At 41.6% G+C, this 18,997-nt stretch overlaps 1 protein-coding gene across 2 annotated transcripts in view; it reads right to left on the reverse strand.

Annotated features, from left to right (window-relative positions):
* The window catches only part of ANXA4 (annexin A4), a 65,631-nt gene that overhangs the window by 5,194 nt on the left and 41,440 nt on the right, over positions 1–18,997 (reverse strand). For both annotated transcript variants that reach the window (XM_037048173.1, XM_037048174.1), the window contains exons 5-11: positions 18,543–18,656; positions 17,661–17,751; positions 16,059–16,138; positions 14,216–14,272; positions 6,301–6,394; positions 3,581–3,676; positions 80–138 (exon numbers count right to left, since the gene is read on the reverse strand). In XM_037048173.1, the coding sequence (XP_036904068.1) occupies positions 80–138; positions 3,581–3,676; positions 6,301–6,394; positions 14,216–14,272; positions 16,059–16,138; positions 17,661–17,751; positions 18,543–18,656 (591 nt within the window). The remainder of the gene's footprint in view (positions 1–79; positions 139–3,580; positions 3,677–6,300; positions 6,395–14,215; positions 14,273–16,058; positions 16,139–17,660; positions 17,752–18,542; positions 18,657–18,997) is intronic.

The following is an 18,997-nucleotide window of genomic DNA, read 5'->3' on the forward strand; positions in this document are numbered from 1 at the left end:
GTATATGCCAGACTGATTTTGTCTAATTTGGACACAAGACACACCAAAGTCATTCAAATGCTAAAAAGAAGCCTTTTACCTTCATAGATTTGTATAGCCTTTCAGCAAAATATGCAGATTTGTTCCTCATGCACTTTACTGTCAAGAAACAAAAAAAGAAATGAAGAGATGAGATACAATCTTTATCTTTACAGATAAAATCTACGAGAAAAATATGACAGCTGTTTCCTGTTTCTACAAAATATGAAGTAGTATCTCTTTGACTCAGAAAAATTTTAGCCAGCAAGGTTTTATGAACACAGGCTATGTGTTCATAAAACACATAGCACTTTCATAGATGGGAAATATTCTTAATTTATTGTCAAGTTTCTGGAGAAGTAATTAATAAAGGCTACTAAAGAAATGAGCAGCACCTAGTTTAAAAGTGATTATCATCTCTACCATATGAAGTCATTTGTTCTAATGACTCCCAGACCTGTAAGACTCAGCTAGTATAGGATTATCTTCTGTATCCTGAAATATAAAGACACAGAGCAAATAAAAAATATAAAGACATATGGTATAAGAACAACCAGGTAGTAGAGAATATTTCTTGTTTAAAATTCTGGATCACAACTTCCGGTCAAGGTGGCGGCACAGGTAAACATGGCTTGTCTCCTCACACAACCACATCAAAATTACAACTAAAGTACAGAACAACCAACAAACAGAACCATCAGAAATGAAATTAAATGGAAATCTGACAACTACCAAATTAAAGAAAACACATCCATCCAGACTGGTAGGAGAAGCAAAGATGTGGAATGGGCTGGTCCCTCACACACATGTGGTAGGTAAAAATTTGGGAGGGGTATCTTGGGAACAAGAAGTCCCAGCCCCACACCAGGCCCCCCAGCCCGGGGTTCCAGTGCCAGGAAGATAAGTCCCCATAACTTCTGGCTGCAAAAACCAGTGGGGATTCAGTCACTGGAAGAAACTGCTGGAATCCCAAGCAGTTCCACATGAACTTAATCAGACTCATTCCTTCTGAGCTCCAGCACCAGGGAGGCAGCTTGAAAGGCATCAGTAACATACAGGGAGAAATTGAACTGTCTGGCATCAAGACAAGAGCTGGGGGACAGCCTTCTCCCAGACAGAAATGTGGGCAGAGGCTGTTGTCCCTTTGCTGAACCCTCCACCCACAGAGCCACAGAGCTGTATCTGAGACTCTATCAACCTGGCTAACACTGTACTGCCTTGCAGATCCCCAGAGACTCCATCCCACCCAGCATAGAGGCCCACCCAAGCTACCTTTCCATATGAATGGCTGGTCTTGGCTCATGCTTCACAACTTCTGAATCTTCTCAAGCAAGCAACAGCCGATCTCAATGGGCCGCCAGACTCAATGACTCTTGCTAAGTGTCCCCAGGCCTAGCACTAGCAGCAACCAGTCTAGATTCACAGCTTGCCTTGGAATGGGAATCTCTAAGCCCAGTACAAGTAGCAGCCATCTCAGGCTGATTTATAGCTCAGGCAGGGTAGCCCAGGGCAAAACACAGGTAGGGGCTGACCTTGGCCTGCACTACCCAGGAAACTCCAGAGCCTGCACACCCCGTGGACAGTTACAGACCATGTCAGAGCACCACCACTCTACCCTCTTATAGCTGATCCTCCACAGAGGGTGGAGAGTGGTAGTCAATGGTCACAGTCAATTCTTGCAGTTGACTGGCCTGGGTAAATCCCTCCCATTGATCTACCAAGAGCAATCAAGGCTCAACTAAAAGAGGAGGATGTATTCAACCAACATGAAAGGCACACCTCAAGTACCCAGCTGGGTGACAGGGGAGGCTGTGCCACTGGACACTACAGAACACTTACTACATTAGACCACACCACCTGTTATTAGGGAGTCACAACAACTCTACCTAATACATAGAAACAAACACAGGGAGTCTGCCAAAATGAAGAGACAAAGAAACATGGACCAAATGAAAGGATAGATAAAACCCCAGAAAAAGAACTAAACAAAATGGAGATAAACAATCTATTAGATGCAGAGTTCAAAACACTGGTTATAAGGATGCACAGGGAACTTAGTGAGGACCTCAACAGCACAAAAAAGACCTAGTCAGAAACAAAGGATACACTAATTGAAATAGAGAACAATTTACAGGGAAACAACATTATAGTGGATGAAGCTGAGAATCAGATGAATGATTTCAAACATTAAGAAGCAAAAAACAACCAATCAGAACAAGAAGAGGAAAAAAGAATCCAAAAATATGAGGGTAGCATAAGCAGCCTCTGGGACAACTTCAAGCAATCCCCAAAGTCACATCATAGGGATGCCAGAAGGAGAAGAGAAAAAGCAAGAAATTGGAAATGTATTTGAAAAAATAAAGAAAGAAAACTTCCTTAATTTAGTGAAGGAAATACACATGCAAGTCAAGGAAGCACAGAGAATCCCAAACAAGATGGATACAAAGAGGCCCACACCAAGACACATCATAATTAAATTGCTAAAGGTTAAAGATAAAACTTTAACCTTTATCTTTTTCTTTAAAAGATGAACCTTTTCCTTTTAAAGATTATTTATTTATTGTTAAAGAGGGGTAAGGGAGGGAGAAAAAAAGGGAGAGAAACATTGATGTGTGAGAGAAACATCCATTGGTAACCTCTTGCATACCCCCAACCAAGGACCTGGTCCGCAACCCAGGCATGTACCCTGACTGGGAATCAAACCAGCCCTCTTTTGGTTTGCAGGCTGGTGCTCAACCCATTGAGCCACATGAGCCAGTGCAAGAAAGAATCTTAAAAGCAGCAAAAGAAAAGCAGGTAGTTACCCACAGGGGGATTCCTATAAGACTGTCAGCTGATTTGTCAAAAGAAATTCTGCAGGCTAGAAGGGTTGGCAAGAAATATTCAAAGTCATAAAAAGTAGGGATCTACAGCCAAGATTGCTCTACCAGCAAAGCTATCGAAAGGCAGATAAAGAGCTTCCCAGACAAGAAAAAACTGAAAGAGTTGATCATCATCAAACCATTATTATATGAAATGTTAAAGGGACTTACTTAAGAAAAAGAAGCAGCTCAAAACTATGAACAATAAAATGACAATAAATACATACCTATCAACAAGCAAATCTAAGAAATAAACTGAGCAAATAAGAACAGAGACAGAATTGTGGATATGGGGAGTGTTTTCATGATTGCCAGATGGGAAGGGGCTATGGAGCAATGGGTGAAGGAGTGGGGGGATTAAGTACAAATAGGTAGTTACAGAATAGCCATGGGGATGTAAAGTACAGTATAGGAAATGGAGAAGCCAAACAACTTGTTTGCATGACCATGGATATAAATAATGGTGGGGGAATTGCGTGAGGGAGTGGGAGGTGCTGGGTGGAGGAGGGCAAATGGGGAAAAATTAGGACAACTATAGTAGCATAATCAATAACATATAATTAAAAAATAAAATTCTGGATCACATCATGAGCAATTTAAACAATTTTTTTATCCCGAAAAACAAAAATTCTACATCCCATGACTACAAACTCGTAACAAGGAGAAAAGTCTATAAACACAGACAGTCTCTACCAGCTTACCTATGGCCAGCAAGGCATCTTCAAAGCTACCAGATGTTTCAGATTTAATACTCTGTTCAATATCCTTCTGTGATATCCTTTTGTATTCATCAAATACTGCAAACAATAACAAAATGCAATTACAAATAATAAAAAAATAGAGGAAACTAAAATTTATGAAGAGAACAAGCATCTTTTAATTAGACCACACTATTCTTTGGCATATTTCAAGAGGAAATTAATCAGCAATGTGGGTGAAAACCCAGGGCGCATTTAAGTGGAAAGGGCCTGAGGAGAGGAGGAAGTCAGGCAAGTCCTTTCCTGTATCTGAGACCCTGTTTTCTCACACGTGGAATGGATATAACTGTCAGGGAGACTTGCTTTCTTTTCCTTAATAAGCTGAAGGTGTCTTTTTGTAATTTTGGCCTTGGCAATCATTTGTATATTCATCTTCCTTTTGTCTCATCAAAACTAGAGCAATTCAATTGCTTTAAAACAGACACATTTGATAACAGCTGGTTGCATTTTTTAGTAGACTTTGACATAATTACATTTTTTACTTTTTGCCAAGGGTTTTTCCTTTTTTAAAAATATATTGGGGTGACACCATACAGGTTTCATGGGCACAATTCCATAACACATTGTCTGTACAATGTATTGTGTGTTCACTACCCTAAGTCAAGTCTCCTTGCATCACCATTTGCCCCCACTATACCCTCATCCACCTCTCCCCACTCTCCCCCACCCCAGACTCACCACATTTTTTCCCCTTTTCCTCAATCCCTCCACTCCCAGCCCCTCAACCTCCTCCACACCTATCAGCCTACTCTCTATCTATGAGTCAGTCTGTGTCTATTTTTCTTTAGTTAATTTTGCTCATTAGATTCTACATATGAGTAAATCATATTTGCCAAGCATTTTTGAATGTGATGAACATAGATTCCACTTCTGTTGCCCTCTTAGTTGGATATTTGTTTTCTCTTTTTAACGTTGCCTTGTTTGGGAGGCTGTCCCCCCAACGGTGCAATTGTCACAGGGCTGTCAACCCAAGGACACCGCTATCCCCAATATACACTGCAGCTCTACCAAAGGAGTAAGCAGTTCACCCAAAAGGGACTGACAGTCTTACCCTTCTGGGAATTTTTTAATTGAGCAGATAGGTCACGGAGATAATCAAAAGCACGAAGTCAGCTTTACCTTCAGTGAACGTTAAGAATCACCCAGGGAACCCATGAAACTTCCTGGGTGTCACTCTCACAGGTTGCTCTAAGTCAGGCCGGTCTGAAGCAGGGGTTCAACAATCAGCATTTTTCATGAGATCAGACTTTGGGAAACTGCCTTAGAAATAAAATCCATGACCTCTTCTACTGAGGAGGTCTTCTGTTCTTCTTGGAGCCTTAGTTTTCCCTTCCAGCAATGAACCACCAAGAGTTTCCATTTTCCCTCCTGTCTCAGTCTATATTATGTCCCTTTAAAAAAAAATTTAAGGTGGAGCCAGTGTATATTACTTTGAATACAAAAACCTAACTGACACATTTTCTAAGCCTCAGTCTTTTCCATTGTAAAACAGGGAAAATGATGGCAGCTCCACTGGGATGCTGCAACAAACAAGGCTTATAATATGCTTAGCACTACATGGGGAAGAGAGGGAATTAACAAAACCTAAGTTATTATGAATTTTCACTATTTTGTTGTTTGGTAAGAACCTTTATAAAGTTTTCTTTATGCAAATAGTGCTTAAAATTTTTCTTCCAGTGGTTTACAAGCAGATTATTTTATAACTACTCAGCTATTAACTTGTGCCTGGAAGTGAAATTGGTTACAAATGTATTTGCATGAAATTGACTTCCGAGGACCCGTAGTTCTTAAAAAGCACCACCAGGGAGAGATTTGTGTTATTAGTAATCAGGCAAAGGAAGGCAAAGAAAGAGGAAGTCAGAAGACAGTGCATTTGATGGCATACAGCTCAGCTCAGTTTGTTGTTGTCGGACTTCCATACAGTTCAATTTTTACTGTTTTGGCTGCATTTTTGTTTCTGAAACTTAGTTGTCTTTAAATTTAGTTGTGGGAGGGGGCACAGTGTTTCCACCTACGCCTCCATCTTGGCCGGAAGTCCAAAAAGATGAAATATCTTATTAAACCCTTATTGCTGCTTACAGGATGAAAATAAACTTGACAACAAATATTGTACAATCATTTGGTATATATTTTCCCAAAGAAGTTGAAAGCACCTTACATGGACTAGCATTATCAGAAGCAAATTAGAAACATTACACATAGGAAGTAAAATTTAAATTATCTACTATTCATCTGACGCAACATACCCCCCAACGAAATCACTTCTATTATTTTTATGACTTGCATGTTAAATGGGAATAAATATCAACCAACGTTTCTATTTTCTTGCTCACTGATGTACTGGAGATTTTTTTTATGTACTGTAATTCAACTTAAATAGAGCTGCTTTAGAAAACGGATTGACTATGAAGATCAGTGTCCTGTGAACAGGAATGCCAAACTTCTGTGAATACATCTGCTAATTGTTCATAATTAATCTTCCAGAAGTTGGTCCTCATGCACATCACTGCACTCACACACATCCAAGGTAAAACATCTAAGACAGTTCAGGACAATCAGTTTTTGTACCAGGTAAAGGGGAAAAGGTTATCAATTAATTATGGGCAACACAGTTTTCATTATCTTTCCAACAGTTTCTCGGGAAGATGAAGCCAGTGCCTTACCATGCAACAAGTGGTTTCGATTCCGGGAACAGAGAACAGTTAGGAATTTCACCTCATCTGTCCCCCATCTCTTCTCTCCAGCCTCATACAGGTCCTGAAGCCAAACAAAGCACAAGTTTAAAACACCACGGAGAAGATGCCAGCACACGTCCACATATTTCCAGGACTTTAAAGAACAGAACTGGCTTAGTTTTATTTTGCTGGTGATGGGGGTGGAAGTGGTATCAGCAGCGAGTGATAGTGACTCAGGGTTTCTCCTTAGGCATAAAACTAAGGGGGCCCTATGGAACCCTGAGGGACAGGGCAAACACCAGTGGCTTCCTACATGCCCGCTGTGTGGCTCTACCTTGAGAGCTAAAAGAAATGCCCTAGATTTGAGCTGTTCCGTACAGTAGTCACTAACCACGTGTAGTTATTTAAATTTTAATTAATTAAAATTAAATAAAAAATAAATTTCAACTCCTCAGCATCCTAGATGCATTTTAAGTGATCAGTGGCCACATGTGGCTACTGGCTGGTAGCAACCCATACTAGACAGTGCAGATGTACAATATTTCATACGTTGTGGAAAGTTCTATTGTACAACCCTGCTCTAAAATAGCTGTGATTTGTTTGGGGCTACAAAGTTCTCATACTGGAACCAGGTCCCATCAGTAATTGCTTATATTCCAACCAGGTAGGAATATAAGAAATTGATTCTGGTCAGTTTAACTATACTATTGATAACTCAAAACTACTGTTCATATCATCTCATACCCATCAGGATGGCTGCTATTAAAAAATAAATAACAAGTATTGACAAGGTTGTGGAGAAATTCAAATCCTTGTGCATCGTTGGTGGGAATGTAAAATGATGCAGCCTCTACAGAAAACATTATGGCTGTTCCTCAAAAAATTAAAAATAGAATTACCAGCAATACTATTTCTGGATATATGTCCAAAAGAGTTCAAAGCAGAATCTTAAGATATCTGTATAACCATGTTCACAGCGGCATTATTCACAATAGCCAAAAGGTGGAAGCAACCCAACGTCCATCAACACACGAACATGATGGACAAACGCAATGTGGTGCATGCGCACAACGGAACACTATGCAGCCTCATAGAGAAGAGAAGTTCCGACACGTGCTACAACATGGGTGAACCTTGAGGACATGATGTTAAGTGAAATTAGCCAGTCACAAAAAGACAAATATTGTATGATTTCACTTATACAAAGCATTTAGAGTGGTCAAACGCATAGAAATACAAAGTATTTGGTTGGGGAGTTAAGAAAATGAGGAGTTGTTTAATGGGTAGAGAGTTTCAGTTTTGCAAATATGAGAAGTTCTGGAGATCAGTTATACAGCATGCATATATTTCATGCTACTGAACTGTACACTTAAAAATGGCAAAGATCATAAATTTTGTTATGTGCTATTTTTTTAATCCTCACTCAAGGGTATGTTTATTGATTTTAGAGAAAGAAGAAGGGGGAGAGAGAAAGAGAAATATCGATCGGTTGACTCCCCTAATGTGCCCCTACTGGGATCAAACCTGCACCCTAGGTATGTGCCCTGACCAGGAATCAAACCCGCAATCTCCTGATGCACAGGACAATGCTCCAAACAGCTGAGCCACCGGGCTGGTCAGGGCTATGTTACATGTATTTTACTTAAACAAAAGTTTTAAAACCCTATGATTCACTTATAATCAGCAGCTGGCTTGTTAAATTTCTCAAAGTGCCCTTTAAGTTATTCATTTTGCACTCAGTGGACTTGCCTCCAGCCACTCTATTTCTTCACTCCTTTCTCTGATTCCCTCATTGTTTGTGTCAATTCACAGAATCATGAAATTTTAAAGTGGAGGAGGGCATGAAACGTTCATCTGATTCAGTGTTTTTTGAATTTGAATCTCTGCAGGCTTTGTCTACTTCACTCAACGAAAGTATGGTGGAAGCAATACTGATTTCTGAGGCTAAGTGATGATGACAGCTCAGGCAGCTTTGGTTCTCGGGGAATGCCGGCTTTCAGCTGCTCCCTCTTGAAACCTGGCTGCCAAGCTTTGGGAGACCTGAGTCACCTGGGGGGGAGGGGCGAATCTGGGAGATCCCTTTGACAGTCCCAGACGAGTCATCTCAGCCCAGACCACACAAACACAGGAGTGAGGGATGGAGCCTCCAGCCCCCAGCCATGTGAGTCACATCCAGCTGTTCAAGTCTTCCCAGCTAAGACCTCAGATGGGATAGCCAGTTCTGAGGGATTCACGTGAAATTCTGACCCACAGACTCTGACTCACAGAATAATAAAATGGTGGATGTTTTATATCAGGAAGTCGGAGGTGTTTTGTTAAGCAGCAATAGTAACTAGAACATTCGGGAAAAGAACCAATTTACAATCTCTTACCAAATCGTACTTTAGTAAAATGCCATAAAAATGACTTTGAAAAGAGTAACCTTTTAAAAAATGGGTGGAAATTGTACATTTCGTGTTAATTTTAAAAAATAACTGGTGAGGTAGGACATTTTTGTGTATTTGTCATTTCTATTTTTCTTTTTTGAGTTGCCTGTTGAAGTCCATTGTCCCTATATCTGAAGCCTATATAATTTAATTAACTAATGTCACCACAATAAATTCAATAAAATAGTACATTGTCCATTTTTTTTAAAATGAGAGCACTCTTATTATAGTGTCAAAACAGTAGTTTTGGTTTATCAATAAGATAGTTGACTATATTGTTTATTTATATATAAACAAAGCTTATTTATATATAAATAAGCTGACTTATGTATATAGTAAGCTTATTATATGTAAGCAAAACTTTTCCCCATTCTATCATTTGACCTTGAATTTTCTCTGTGGTGTTATCTGAAAAACACTTTGTATGTTTTTTGTTTGTTTCTTTACTTGTTTGCTTTTATGTCACCAAACTAGCAATCATTTTCCTTTATGATTTCTGCTTTTGTGTCAGGCATACTATATCCTTTCCTAGCTGCAGATTTTAAAAAATATACTTAACATTTCATTACAGTATCTTTCTGACTTCATTTATTTACATTAAAACTTCAATCTACTTGAAATTCATTATGAAGTGAGGGAAAGTCGGAGTTAACTTTTTTCTTTCCAGTTAGCCAGTTGTCCCAGCCCCGTGGAGTAAGCACTCGGTTTTCTGCACTGTTTTGAGATGCTGTCTGTTCTCACACAGGCTTGGTTCTGCTCTTACACCTCCTGGACTGTCCACTGGGGTCTCTCAACTCTTACACCAGGACGGTGTGCCCTAATGTATTTTTACCTTTGTTATACCTTAAGTATAGGCCACTATAAAGTTTTCCACATCCTTTCTTCCACAATTCTAATCTCCATTGATTTTCCTCTATACTCCTTTTCTCTGGGGGCTTTGTCCTTTTCTTCTGAATTCTGGAGAGTTTTTCAGCACAGCTCTCCACAACAGTGATTCTGTTTTCAGCAATATGATTTTTGGTCATTCCTGCTTCTAATGAACTTAAAATGCTGGTTTTCCCTGTTTTATCTAAGAACATTTCTTTCTTTTTTTAAAGTATATTTTTATTGATCATGCTGCATCAGTTGTCCCACTTTTTTCTCCCCTTTATTCTCCCCCATGCTGAACCCCCCCTCCCACCAGCATTCCCCCACCTTAGTCCACATCCATGGGTCGTGCATATAAGTTCTTTGGCCTCTATATTTCCTATACTATTCTTAACCTCCCCCTGTCTATTTTGTACCTACCATTTATGCTTCTTATTCCCTGAACCTATTCCCCCATTCTTCTTCCTCTCCCTCCCCACTGATATCCCTCCATGTGATCTCCATCTCTTGTGATTTCTGTTCCTGTTCTAGTTGTTTGCTTAGTTTGTTTTTGTTTTAAGTTCAGTTCTTGATGGTTGTAAGTTTGTTGTCATTTTACTGTTCAAAGTTTTGATCTTCTTTTTCTTAGATAATTTCCTTTAATATTTCATATAATATTGGCTTGGTGATGATGAACTCCTTCAACTTGACCTTATCTGGGAAGCACTTTATCTGTCCTTCCATTCTAAATGAAAGCTTTTCTGGATAGAGTAATCTTGGATGTAGGTCCTTGCCTGTCATGACTTGGAATACTTCTTTCTAGCCCCTTCTTGCCTGCAAGGTCTCTTTTGAGAAATCCACTGACAGTCTTATGGGAACTCCTTGTAGGTAACTGTCTCCTTTTGTCTTGCTGCTTTTAAGATTCTCTCCTTATCTTTCATCTTGGGTAATGTGATTATGATGCACCTTGGAGTGTTTCTTCTTGGGTCCAACTTCTTTGGGACTCTCTGAGCTTCCTGGACTTCCTGGAGGTCTATTTCATTTTCCAGATTGGGGACATTCTCCTTCATTATTTTTTCAAATAAGCTTTCTGTTTGTTGTTCTTCCTCTGCTCTTTCTGTCACCAGTATGATTCGGATGTTGGAATGTTTAAAGTTCTCCCAGAGGTTCCTAAGCCTCTCCTTGTTTTTTTGAATTCTTGTTTCTTCATCCTGTTCTGGTTGAATGTTTATTTCTTCCTTTTGCTCCAAACCATTGATTTTAGTCCAGTTTCCTTCCCTTCACTGTTGGTTCCCTGTACATTTTTCTTTATTCAACTTTTCATAGCCTTTGCTTTTTCCTCTAGTTTGTGACCATACTATACCATTTCTGCGAGCATCCTGATTACCACTGTTTTGAACTCTGCATCTGATAGGTGGCTAACTCTTCATCACTTAGTTCTATTTTTGGAGCTTTGATCTATTCTCTCATTTGGGCCATATTTCTTTGTCTTCGCATACCTGTTATGTTGTAAGGGGGGAAACTTTGTTGTTCACCAGGACAGGGAAACCCACTGTTGCTGCATTGTGGTGCTATAGGTGGGAGAGGGGTCTGAGAAGGAATAATGCTGCTTGCTTGCTTGGCTCTTAGCAGGCTTTCAGTCACTTCCCCCATTACCCTCAAGAAAATTGGGCCCTTCTAGTGCTGATTCCCAGGTGGATGGGCTTGTGTATGTTCTAGGACCTTGTGGGTCTCTCTAACAAAATCTCTTATGAGGCTGGGAATTTCTCCCACCACTGCAACCCCCACAGATTTTTATAGCCAGAGGTTTGCAAGCTTTACTTCCCTCGTTGGAACTCTGGGTTGTATGGTCTGTCTTGCTCCCCAGTTGTTCCTCCCAGTTTATCTGCACACAAATATGAGACCACCAGCTGCCTGCCCTACTGTGCACCCTCTCTGCCCTGGCTGCCCATCTCTGCCCCTCCTACCAGTCTGGATGAATGTTTCTTCTTTAACTCCTTGGTTGTCAGACTTCTATACAGTTCAGTTTTCTGGCAGTGCTGGTTGTTGTTTGTTTTTAAATTTTTTGTTGTCCTTCTTTTGGTTGTGTGAGGAAGCAAAGTGTATCTACCTATGCCTCCATCTTGGACGGAAGTCCCTATCTAAGAACATATCTCAACTCGTCTAGCTTCCTTTTTAAAAAAAGTTCTGCTTGCTCTTCATCCAGCTCCATTTCATCTCTCATTTTTTTTCTTTCTTAGCTCTTGTTTAATTAAAATCCATTTTTTCTCTCACTTATATTAAGGTCCAAAGCAATCTGTTTCTTCTGTTTGCATGAAGCCACTGTGCCTATTCCTAGCTGGAGGCAACTCAGCCTCTTTTCCAGGGCAAGATGGCCCTTCTGCATCCTTGGCCCAGGTTTGCGGCCCATTTGGCATTTTAATGGCTTTCCTCCATAGTTTCCAGTGTTGATACAGAGTTGTCCCTATTTTTGTATATCCTGGCTCCCCCCCCCACCCCGCAGAAAAAGCAAATCAAATCTGTGCCATATTCTAGCCAAAGTTCTGAAGGGGATTTTTAAAAAAGTATTTATTTAGTTATTTATTTTAGAGAGAGGAAGGGAGGGAGAAAGAGAGAAACACAGCTTGGTTGCCCCTTGCACACCTCCAACAGGGGACCTGGCCCTGCAACCCAGGTACGTGCCCCACACTGGGAACAAACTGGAAACTCTTTGGTTTGTTGGATGACACCTAGTCCACTGAGCCACAGCAGCCAGGGCTGAAGGGCATTTTTAATGGAGTTTTAATATATCATGCATTTCTTCTTAAAGTAGGGATTCTGAGCATTACCTATTATTTCCATTCATGCAAGTTTCATCCCCAAAACAGGTAAAATTGGACTGGTTAAATAATAGCTTCTCTGTATTTTCCACTTTCTTCCTTTTATAAGTAATTACTACTAAAGTCCTCTTGCCCTGATCATTCTTCTCACCTAAAACTGATTTACTTTCCTACATGAAAACCCAGCTATAACAACCAAAAGTCTGGTTGATGCAAGTTACTGCTAATGCAAGTTAAAGTGCAAAGATTCACAGGGTTTTCTACTGGCTCGTTCTGGGAGACCTAAAGCCTCGGCTGCAGTTGTTCTCAAATTCTTTGCCTCTTTGTAAGACATGGAAGATCCAGAAAAACTCCATTCTAAGTACTACTGCTTCTGTGCTACTTCCCAGCCCAAACTTGTTTAGAAGTGCTTTTCCACCTGGTCTCCTCCAAGGAGAACTGTGCTCCTTGCAGAGCCCAAGAATATTTGTTGAATTGCATGGTTTTAAAAAAAATCAGATGGATCTGGATCCAAAGAGCCCAATTCTACCAACTTTCTGATCTTGGGCTAGTTATTTAAATCTCTGCATCAGTTTCCCAATCTCTAAAACAGAAGTAACAACATCTATTGCCCAGATGTGTTCAGGAAAAAATGTAAAGTAGTTAACACAATGCCTAGCACTTAGCAACAACCTCCCCCAAAATTGATAATGAATATAATGTTCCAGGAATAAACTGGGTTACTAACTCTTCATTTAATTTAGGATTCATCAGGGCTATGGAGAGTCCTTCCAGCATGTCCAAAAATGGTCATGTCTCAAATGCTCTCCTTGAGATAGCTGAGGTTCACATAAGCATTCAAGAGTTGCAATGTTTTCAATACTCTCTCCCTCCTCAAAGCTTCTGGATTGAAGGCAATTTCCTGTGTATCCTGCATGGCATGGGCCTCCCTGAGTCCTCAGAACTCTTATGACACACATACCCCTCTCCCTTCTAGTGAAAGCAACAGGTTCCTTTCTGCAGAATCCATAGTGGCTCACACCTCCACACACTGAATGGCACCAGTCCTTCTCTATGGTTGCATATGGGTTATGAGTACAGGGTCTAGATCCAAACTGCCTAGTTTCAAATCCCAGTTCTGCCATTTATTACCTGTATGAACTTGAGCAAGGAACTTGGCTTTTCTGAGCCTCAGTTTCCTCATACACAAAATGAGGATAACAATACTATGAAATAGTCTGTACTTTCGAGAGAGATACGCCATATCAAGAGGTAGAACAGTGTTTGGTACCTGGTAAAAGACCTGTTTTTTATTAGCTGTGATTATTAGTGTTATCTGGCCACAGTCAATACACCAGGAGGTGGTGCCAGGGCAGCCACGAGTGGCCTGGGTACCAAGGAAGTAACTGCCTCTTCAGGTATTGTATTAATTTTACCCAACAGGTTAATTAATACCATTATGCCAAGCTGTTTCATACAGGTCCTATCAAAGTTCTCTTTGGGGAAGTAAAAATGCAAGTTAAACAAAACAAAGGCAGGTCCCTTCACCTCCAAGTGATTCAGAAAACTCTCCACAGTTCTCTGGGGTAGCCACACCATGGTCCTAATGTCAAGAAATCTGGAATCCAAGGGTGCTTATATAACGATGCCTCGTATTGCCCCCAAGCCTCAGATATTTCTGAAAGAAACTTCTGCTATGAAAGGTTATCTGTGAGGATCTTTTTTTAATAACATATCCCAGTCAAACCAATATACACTGAAATAGGAGGGGGTCCACCAACGAAGGACCGTCTTACTGGCAAAAGAGAATAAAGAAGCTGCCGTTCTGCTCACCTGGGCATCCTGTCTCATGAGAGCATCATCCAGGTAATTGGTTTCATCCCTGCCACCCTGGGGATGAAAAAAACAAACCAAAGAGAATGAGAGAGTAGCCATGAGGATATGGGTAAGACAGAACGTCTGGGAACCCAACGACATAACAGCAAGACAGAATACCGCAAGGGGTCACCCTTCTGGCCTACTGAGAGAGGACAGATGTCCTTTGAGTGTGCCTGCATTTTTCCCATGGCTCTGATTAGAGCCTGGAGAACTTGACCAGAGGGAGAGCCCCTGCTGCACCACCCCTGCAACATTAGAAAGGGGACGAATGCTACCCGTTGACTGCTCCACCCGCTCCCCACCTCTCCTCAGCCCTGCCTCTCCCCAGCTGACTCATGTCTTTGGAACCAGCAAGTCTACATCGACTGATTCTGCCAAACAAGGGCTGGGAACAGAGGGGAATCGAGAGCATCTAGGACCAACAGTGGGGCTTAAGGTACACATGACAACACCCCGGTCCCTCACCAACACCAGCTCATGGGGAGGGCAGGGTTGACGCCCTGGTGGAATGCTGAACAGGAGCAAATGGGCTACCTTCCTCTGGATTGTTAGACTATTTTTTATTGCTATGCTGTCCCAGTATTTCAGTCTAGGTATGGCACAGAATGGTAAATCCAGGAGGAAAGGTAAGAACGGGTAAGAAATAAGAAAAGCCGGTAGCATTAATAAATATCGCGGGCAGAGCAAAGTGGGAGAGGCTTTATGGGGTTTTGCTTTGAACAGCAACAATATTAGCAGGAAAAGACAAGTTAGGAAGAAGAGCTGGTTTGGAGTGCAGGTTTGGTTTAGGAGGACTGATTTGAGGTGATGGCAGAATATGTACGAGTAAACATCTAAAATGCAGCGAGAAATGAGTCTCACACTCCCTAAGGAGGTCAGGGATGAGGATGTAGTTGCGAAGTCAAGTGAAATATCTCGTGTATCCACCTTCTCTTTTCTGGCACCCTGATCCCACACTAGCTCTGTCCCGTTTTATTTCTCATATGGAATATGGAGGTAACTTTCTATCTGGTTTCCCAGCCTCCATTTCCTTGCCATTAAAATTAATCTCACACATTCCTCTTCTAAAAATGCAGTTCTACTCATATCATTCTACGGCTCCCAAACCTTCAGTGGCTCCCTACTGTTCTCCAAAGAAAGTGCAAACTCCTCCTAGCGTAGAATCCCTGCTCATCCTCCCACCTTGCTGCTGTGATTACCAGCCTGGCAGCTTAGCCCCTTGATCCCAGATCACACCCCTTGTTTCCCACTTTCTTCCTGCCTTCTTTCTGCCTAGAAATGCACCCACCCACACCCCTGCTTCTTGAAGTTCTAGCAACCTCCAAGTCCTTCCTGAACCTGCGCCTCTGCCAGGAAGCCTTTTCTTTGTTTCTGCAACCAAAATCCTCCTCGAACCTTCATTTTACTCTATGTCTCTCTTTAGATACTTATGTTTCAAGCCTTTATTAGTATAGCAATTGTGTACCTGATATATTCCCTTACAATGATACAAACTCCTAAAGCCTGGGAACTGCCTCTTCCTCATCCTCATAACTCTCAATGCACTAAGTAATAAGGAGACCGGGCAGATATTCAGTATTTGTATGTGTAAATTAGAACAGATGGGTGTACATGACTGGCCAGAGTTTCCAAAGAAGAAAAGATCAAGCATCAGAGAGGCCGAAGAAATCACCTGGAGAATATTCACATTTGGGGGATTGGAAGGATGAGAAAGCCCAGAAAAGAGGGTAGATAGAAAGTGAGCATGTCAACAAACCCAAACCCCAATCAGAAGCAGCCAACAGAAGGTGCCACTCACAGCGGACAGAGACACCAGGACCCTCTGGAACATGAAGGACGTGTCAGAGCGAATGTCGTCTTCAAGGCTTCGCCCGTATTCTAGCAAGAAAGTAAAATTAGCCACATTAGGATGAGAGTCCTGCTCAGCCCTGTGTCACACTCCAGAGCCTCTGTACCCTCCATGACCAGCCTGTGCAGGGAAGCAGCTCCTCGTGAGCTTTTTCATCTCACACACAATTTTTCAAAAACAACTCCGGTAAAACAGTCAAGTTTTAAGTTAAGTTAAAAGTTAGCTTGTCATTATAGTGAAAACAAGATGTTCTTGCTCCTTAAAATGGGAGGTGGAGAAAGCTGGGGATGTAATCCTCACTGTTCCTCCTGTTCAGGGGTCTGTTCTAAACGCAGTTTTCAGTAACGCAGAGAACAGTAACCATCGGAAAGCAAGTACTGTGGAGTTCCAGAAGTGTGCTTTGGAACAAACTGGGGGCTGTCAAGCCCAAATTCTAGCATGTGCCTCGTCTGCTACATCACTTGCCTGAGAGCTTCCCCAGGAGAAGCGCCAAGCCTTCACAGCCCTCCAGATGTGCTTCTCTGGGTGGGGGGGAGGGGACCTGCCCTCAGCAGACCTGGGGATCAGTGCCAGAACCCAGCTCTTAGGGTTTAGAATAGACTTCTCCAAACACTTACCCAAACACCAAAGTAGTACATGCATAGTATAAAAAATTTAGGAAAAAAATTAGTAAAATGCAGAGGTGGGTGGGGCAATAGAAAAAAATCCTCACTGTAATCTAATCACCCAGATACAATAATTACTGAAAATATTTTGGTGAATACCCTGCATCATTTTGCCCCCCCCCACGCCCATATGATTTTTCTTCCTTTAAAACAATGGAATCAAGGCGTACTATTTTGTCTTTTTCACTTACCCATACATCACACTATTTATTGCTATTTAATAATATCCTTCGATATACATTTGATGACTACACAGTAGTCTGCTGCAAAGGTATACCTATTTTGATCAGCTACTATGCTAAACTATTGGACATTTTTAGCTAATATAACAAATACCAAATAAATACTGTGATATCAAAACCTTTGTGCATTTTTTATTTATTCCTAGGGCAAAAATGCATGCATCTTTTAAAGGCTCTTCATATGTATCAGCCTCTGGAGATTCTCAAGAGGGGGATAATGGCTGTTGTTCTGAGATGGCTGGAGGACATACAGTCCAGTCTGAACAAAGGTAAGCAGCTGGGTGAGTCAGCCCCTCTGGGCCATTCCCTGGCTGGTTCACTGGTGCTATCACTTTTGAACAAGCACCTTCAGTCCTCTGATAATAAGGACCAGCTTTCCAGCTTTCAGGGTAAATGACAAGTACCAGGTACCTTAGGCACTGGGAAACCCAGGTGGAGTAGCATGTTCACCTGAGAAGTCTGGAGAAACCAACAATCTGCCTGGACAGGGATCTGCCTTAAAGCAGAGCTTAGAACTGAGGACCTCTCATAGTCAGTGTTTCTCTCTAAGAAGAAAGTCTGATCAGTGGGTAACCCTCCATTGCTAGTCTAGTTCTCAGATCACAATGAAACCTCAGCCAAGGCCACTCGAGGATGCTACATACGCAGCTGGTAGGTCTGGTTTATGCGCCGGATCTCCTCAGGTGTCCGGGAGGCCAGGATCTCGATCAGGCAGCCCTCATCTGTGCCAGCTCCCTAAATGGGAAGTCCAGAGGAGAGGGCTTTGTGAGTTAGTTCAAAAAGTCAAGTCCCAGAGGGAGAAGGAATATAACCAGAAATCTGCAGAGAATCAAGACAACACCCAGGGTTCTAGCTGAAGGATTGGCTCATTTGTAATTGCTCCAAATTCCAGTGTATTTACTGTAATCATTATTAGTAATCACAAACATTTATGGGCTGTTTCTAAGTGTTGGTTACTGTGCCAGGTTAGGCACAGATTCTGCCCCCTGGGAGCTTAATCTTCCCTTGATCTCCCCTGTACTTTTGCTTGAAGGGCAGAATTTTCTGGTAAAGGCTGTTACATCTTTGTTTTTCAAGAGCCTAGCCCTAAACCACAAGACTGAGTATTTATTGACACGATTGAGGGGAGTAGTGGATCTGGCATCCAGGGAGGCAGAGAAGCCTTTTTTTGCTACGTTGGAGCCTATAGCAGACCCAGAGGCCTCCAAGGTGTCAGTTGTAGAGTTTTGTATCTCAAAAGTAGCTGCCATGGCAAGAGAGTTTCTGAAGCTGCAATGAAAGTACCATAATCCCACCCTATGGAGCCACAGGAAAGAGAACAATTCTGTATCTTTTTGGAAAACAATTTTTAAATCGCAAGTGCTATCATGTAACGCCATGTTTTCGAGTTGTCATCAATGAGGGAAAATTTTCCTCCTATCCCTCATCCTCCCCACTCTCAGAGGGCCTTTGTCACGGTTTCTCGAAACAGCCAGTCAGTGTCTGCCCTGCCAGCACCGAGAGCGTGAGAGGAGAAGAGCACAGACCTTCATGGCCCTTTGCAGCTCCTCCACGTCGTACAGCACGGTGGGCGTCATCATCCCCACGACCACACGCTCAAAGTTGCCACTCAACTCCGACTTCAAGTCATCTATCAGGTCCTGCAACCCAAGAAAGCAGCTTGCTTAACTGGTACGGTATCTTAAACCAGCCACTTTCAATGTGTGGTCCCCGGCATCTTCGAGACCCTTTCAGGAGACCTGCAAGGTCATATAAAGGTCATATAACTATCTTCATTATAACACTAAGACATTATTCGCCTCTTCACTGTCATTTTCTCACAATTGTACAGTTAAGTTTGCCAAAGAATATTTGAAGTATATACAAATCTACAATTGTGTTTAAAGGCTATTAAAATTCTCCTTCCTTTTCCTACTACATATCTGTATAAGACCAAGTTTTCTTCAAGTACCTCAACAAAAACCACATGTAGCAAACAAAC

Source organism: Sturnira hondurensis, unplaced genomic scaffold (assembly GCF_014824575.4).
Source record: "Sturnira hondurensis isolate 20B ecotype Veracruz unplaced genomic scaffold, ASM1482457v3 Scaffold0006413, whole genome shotgun sequence".
Taxonomy (NCBI): Eukaryota; Metazoa; Chordata; class Mammalia; order Chiroptera; family Phyllostomidae; genus Sturnira; species Sturnira hondurensis.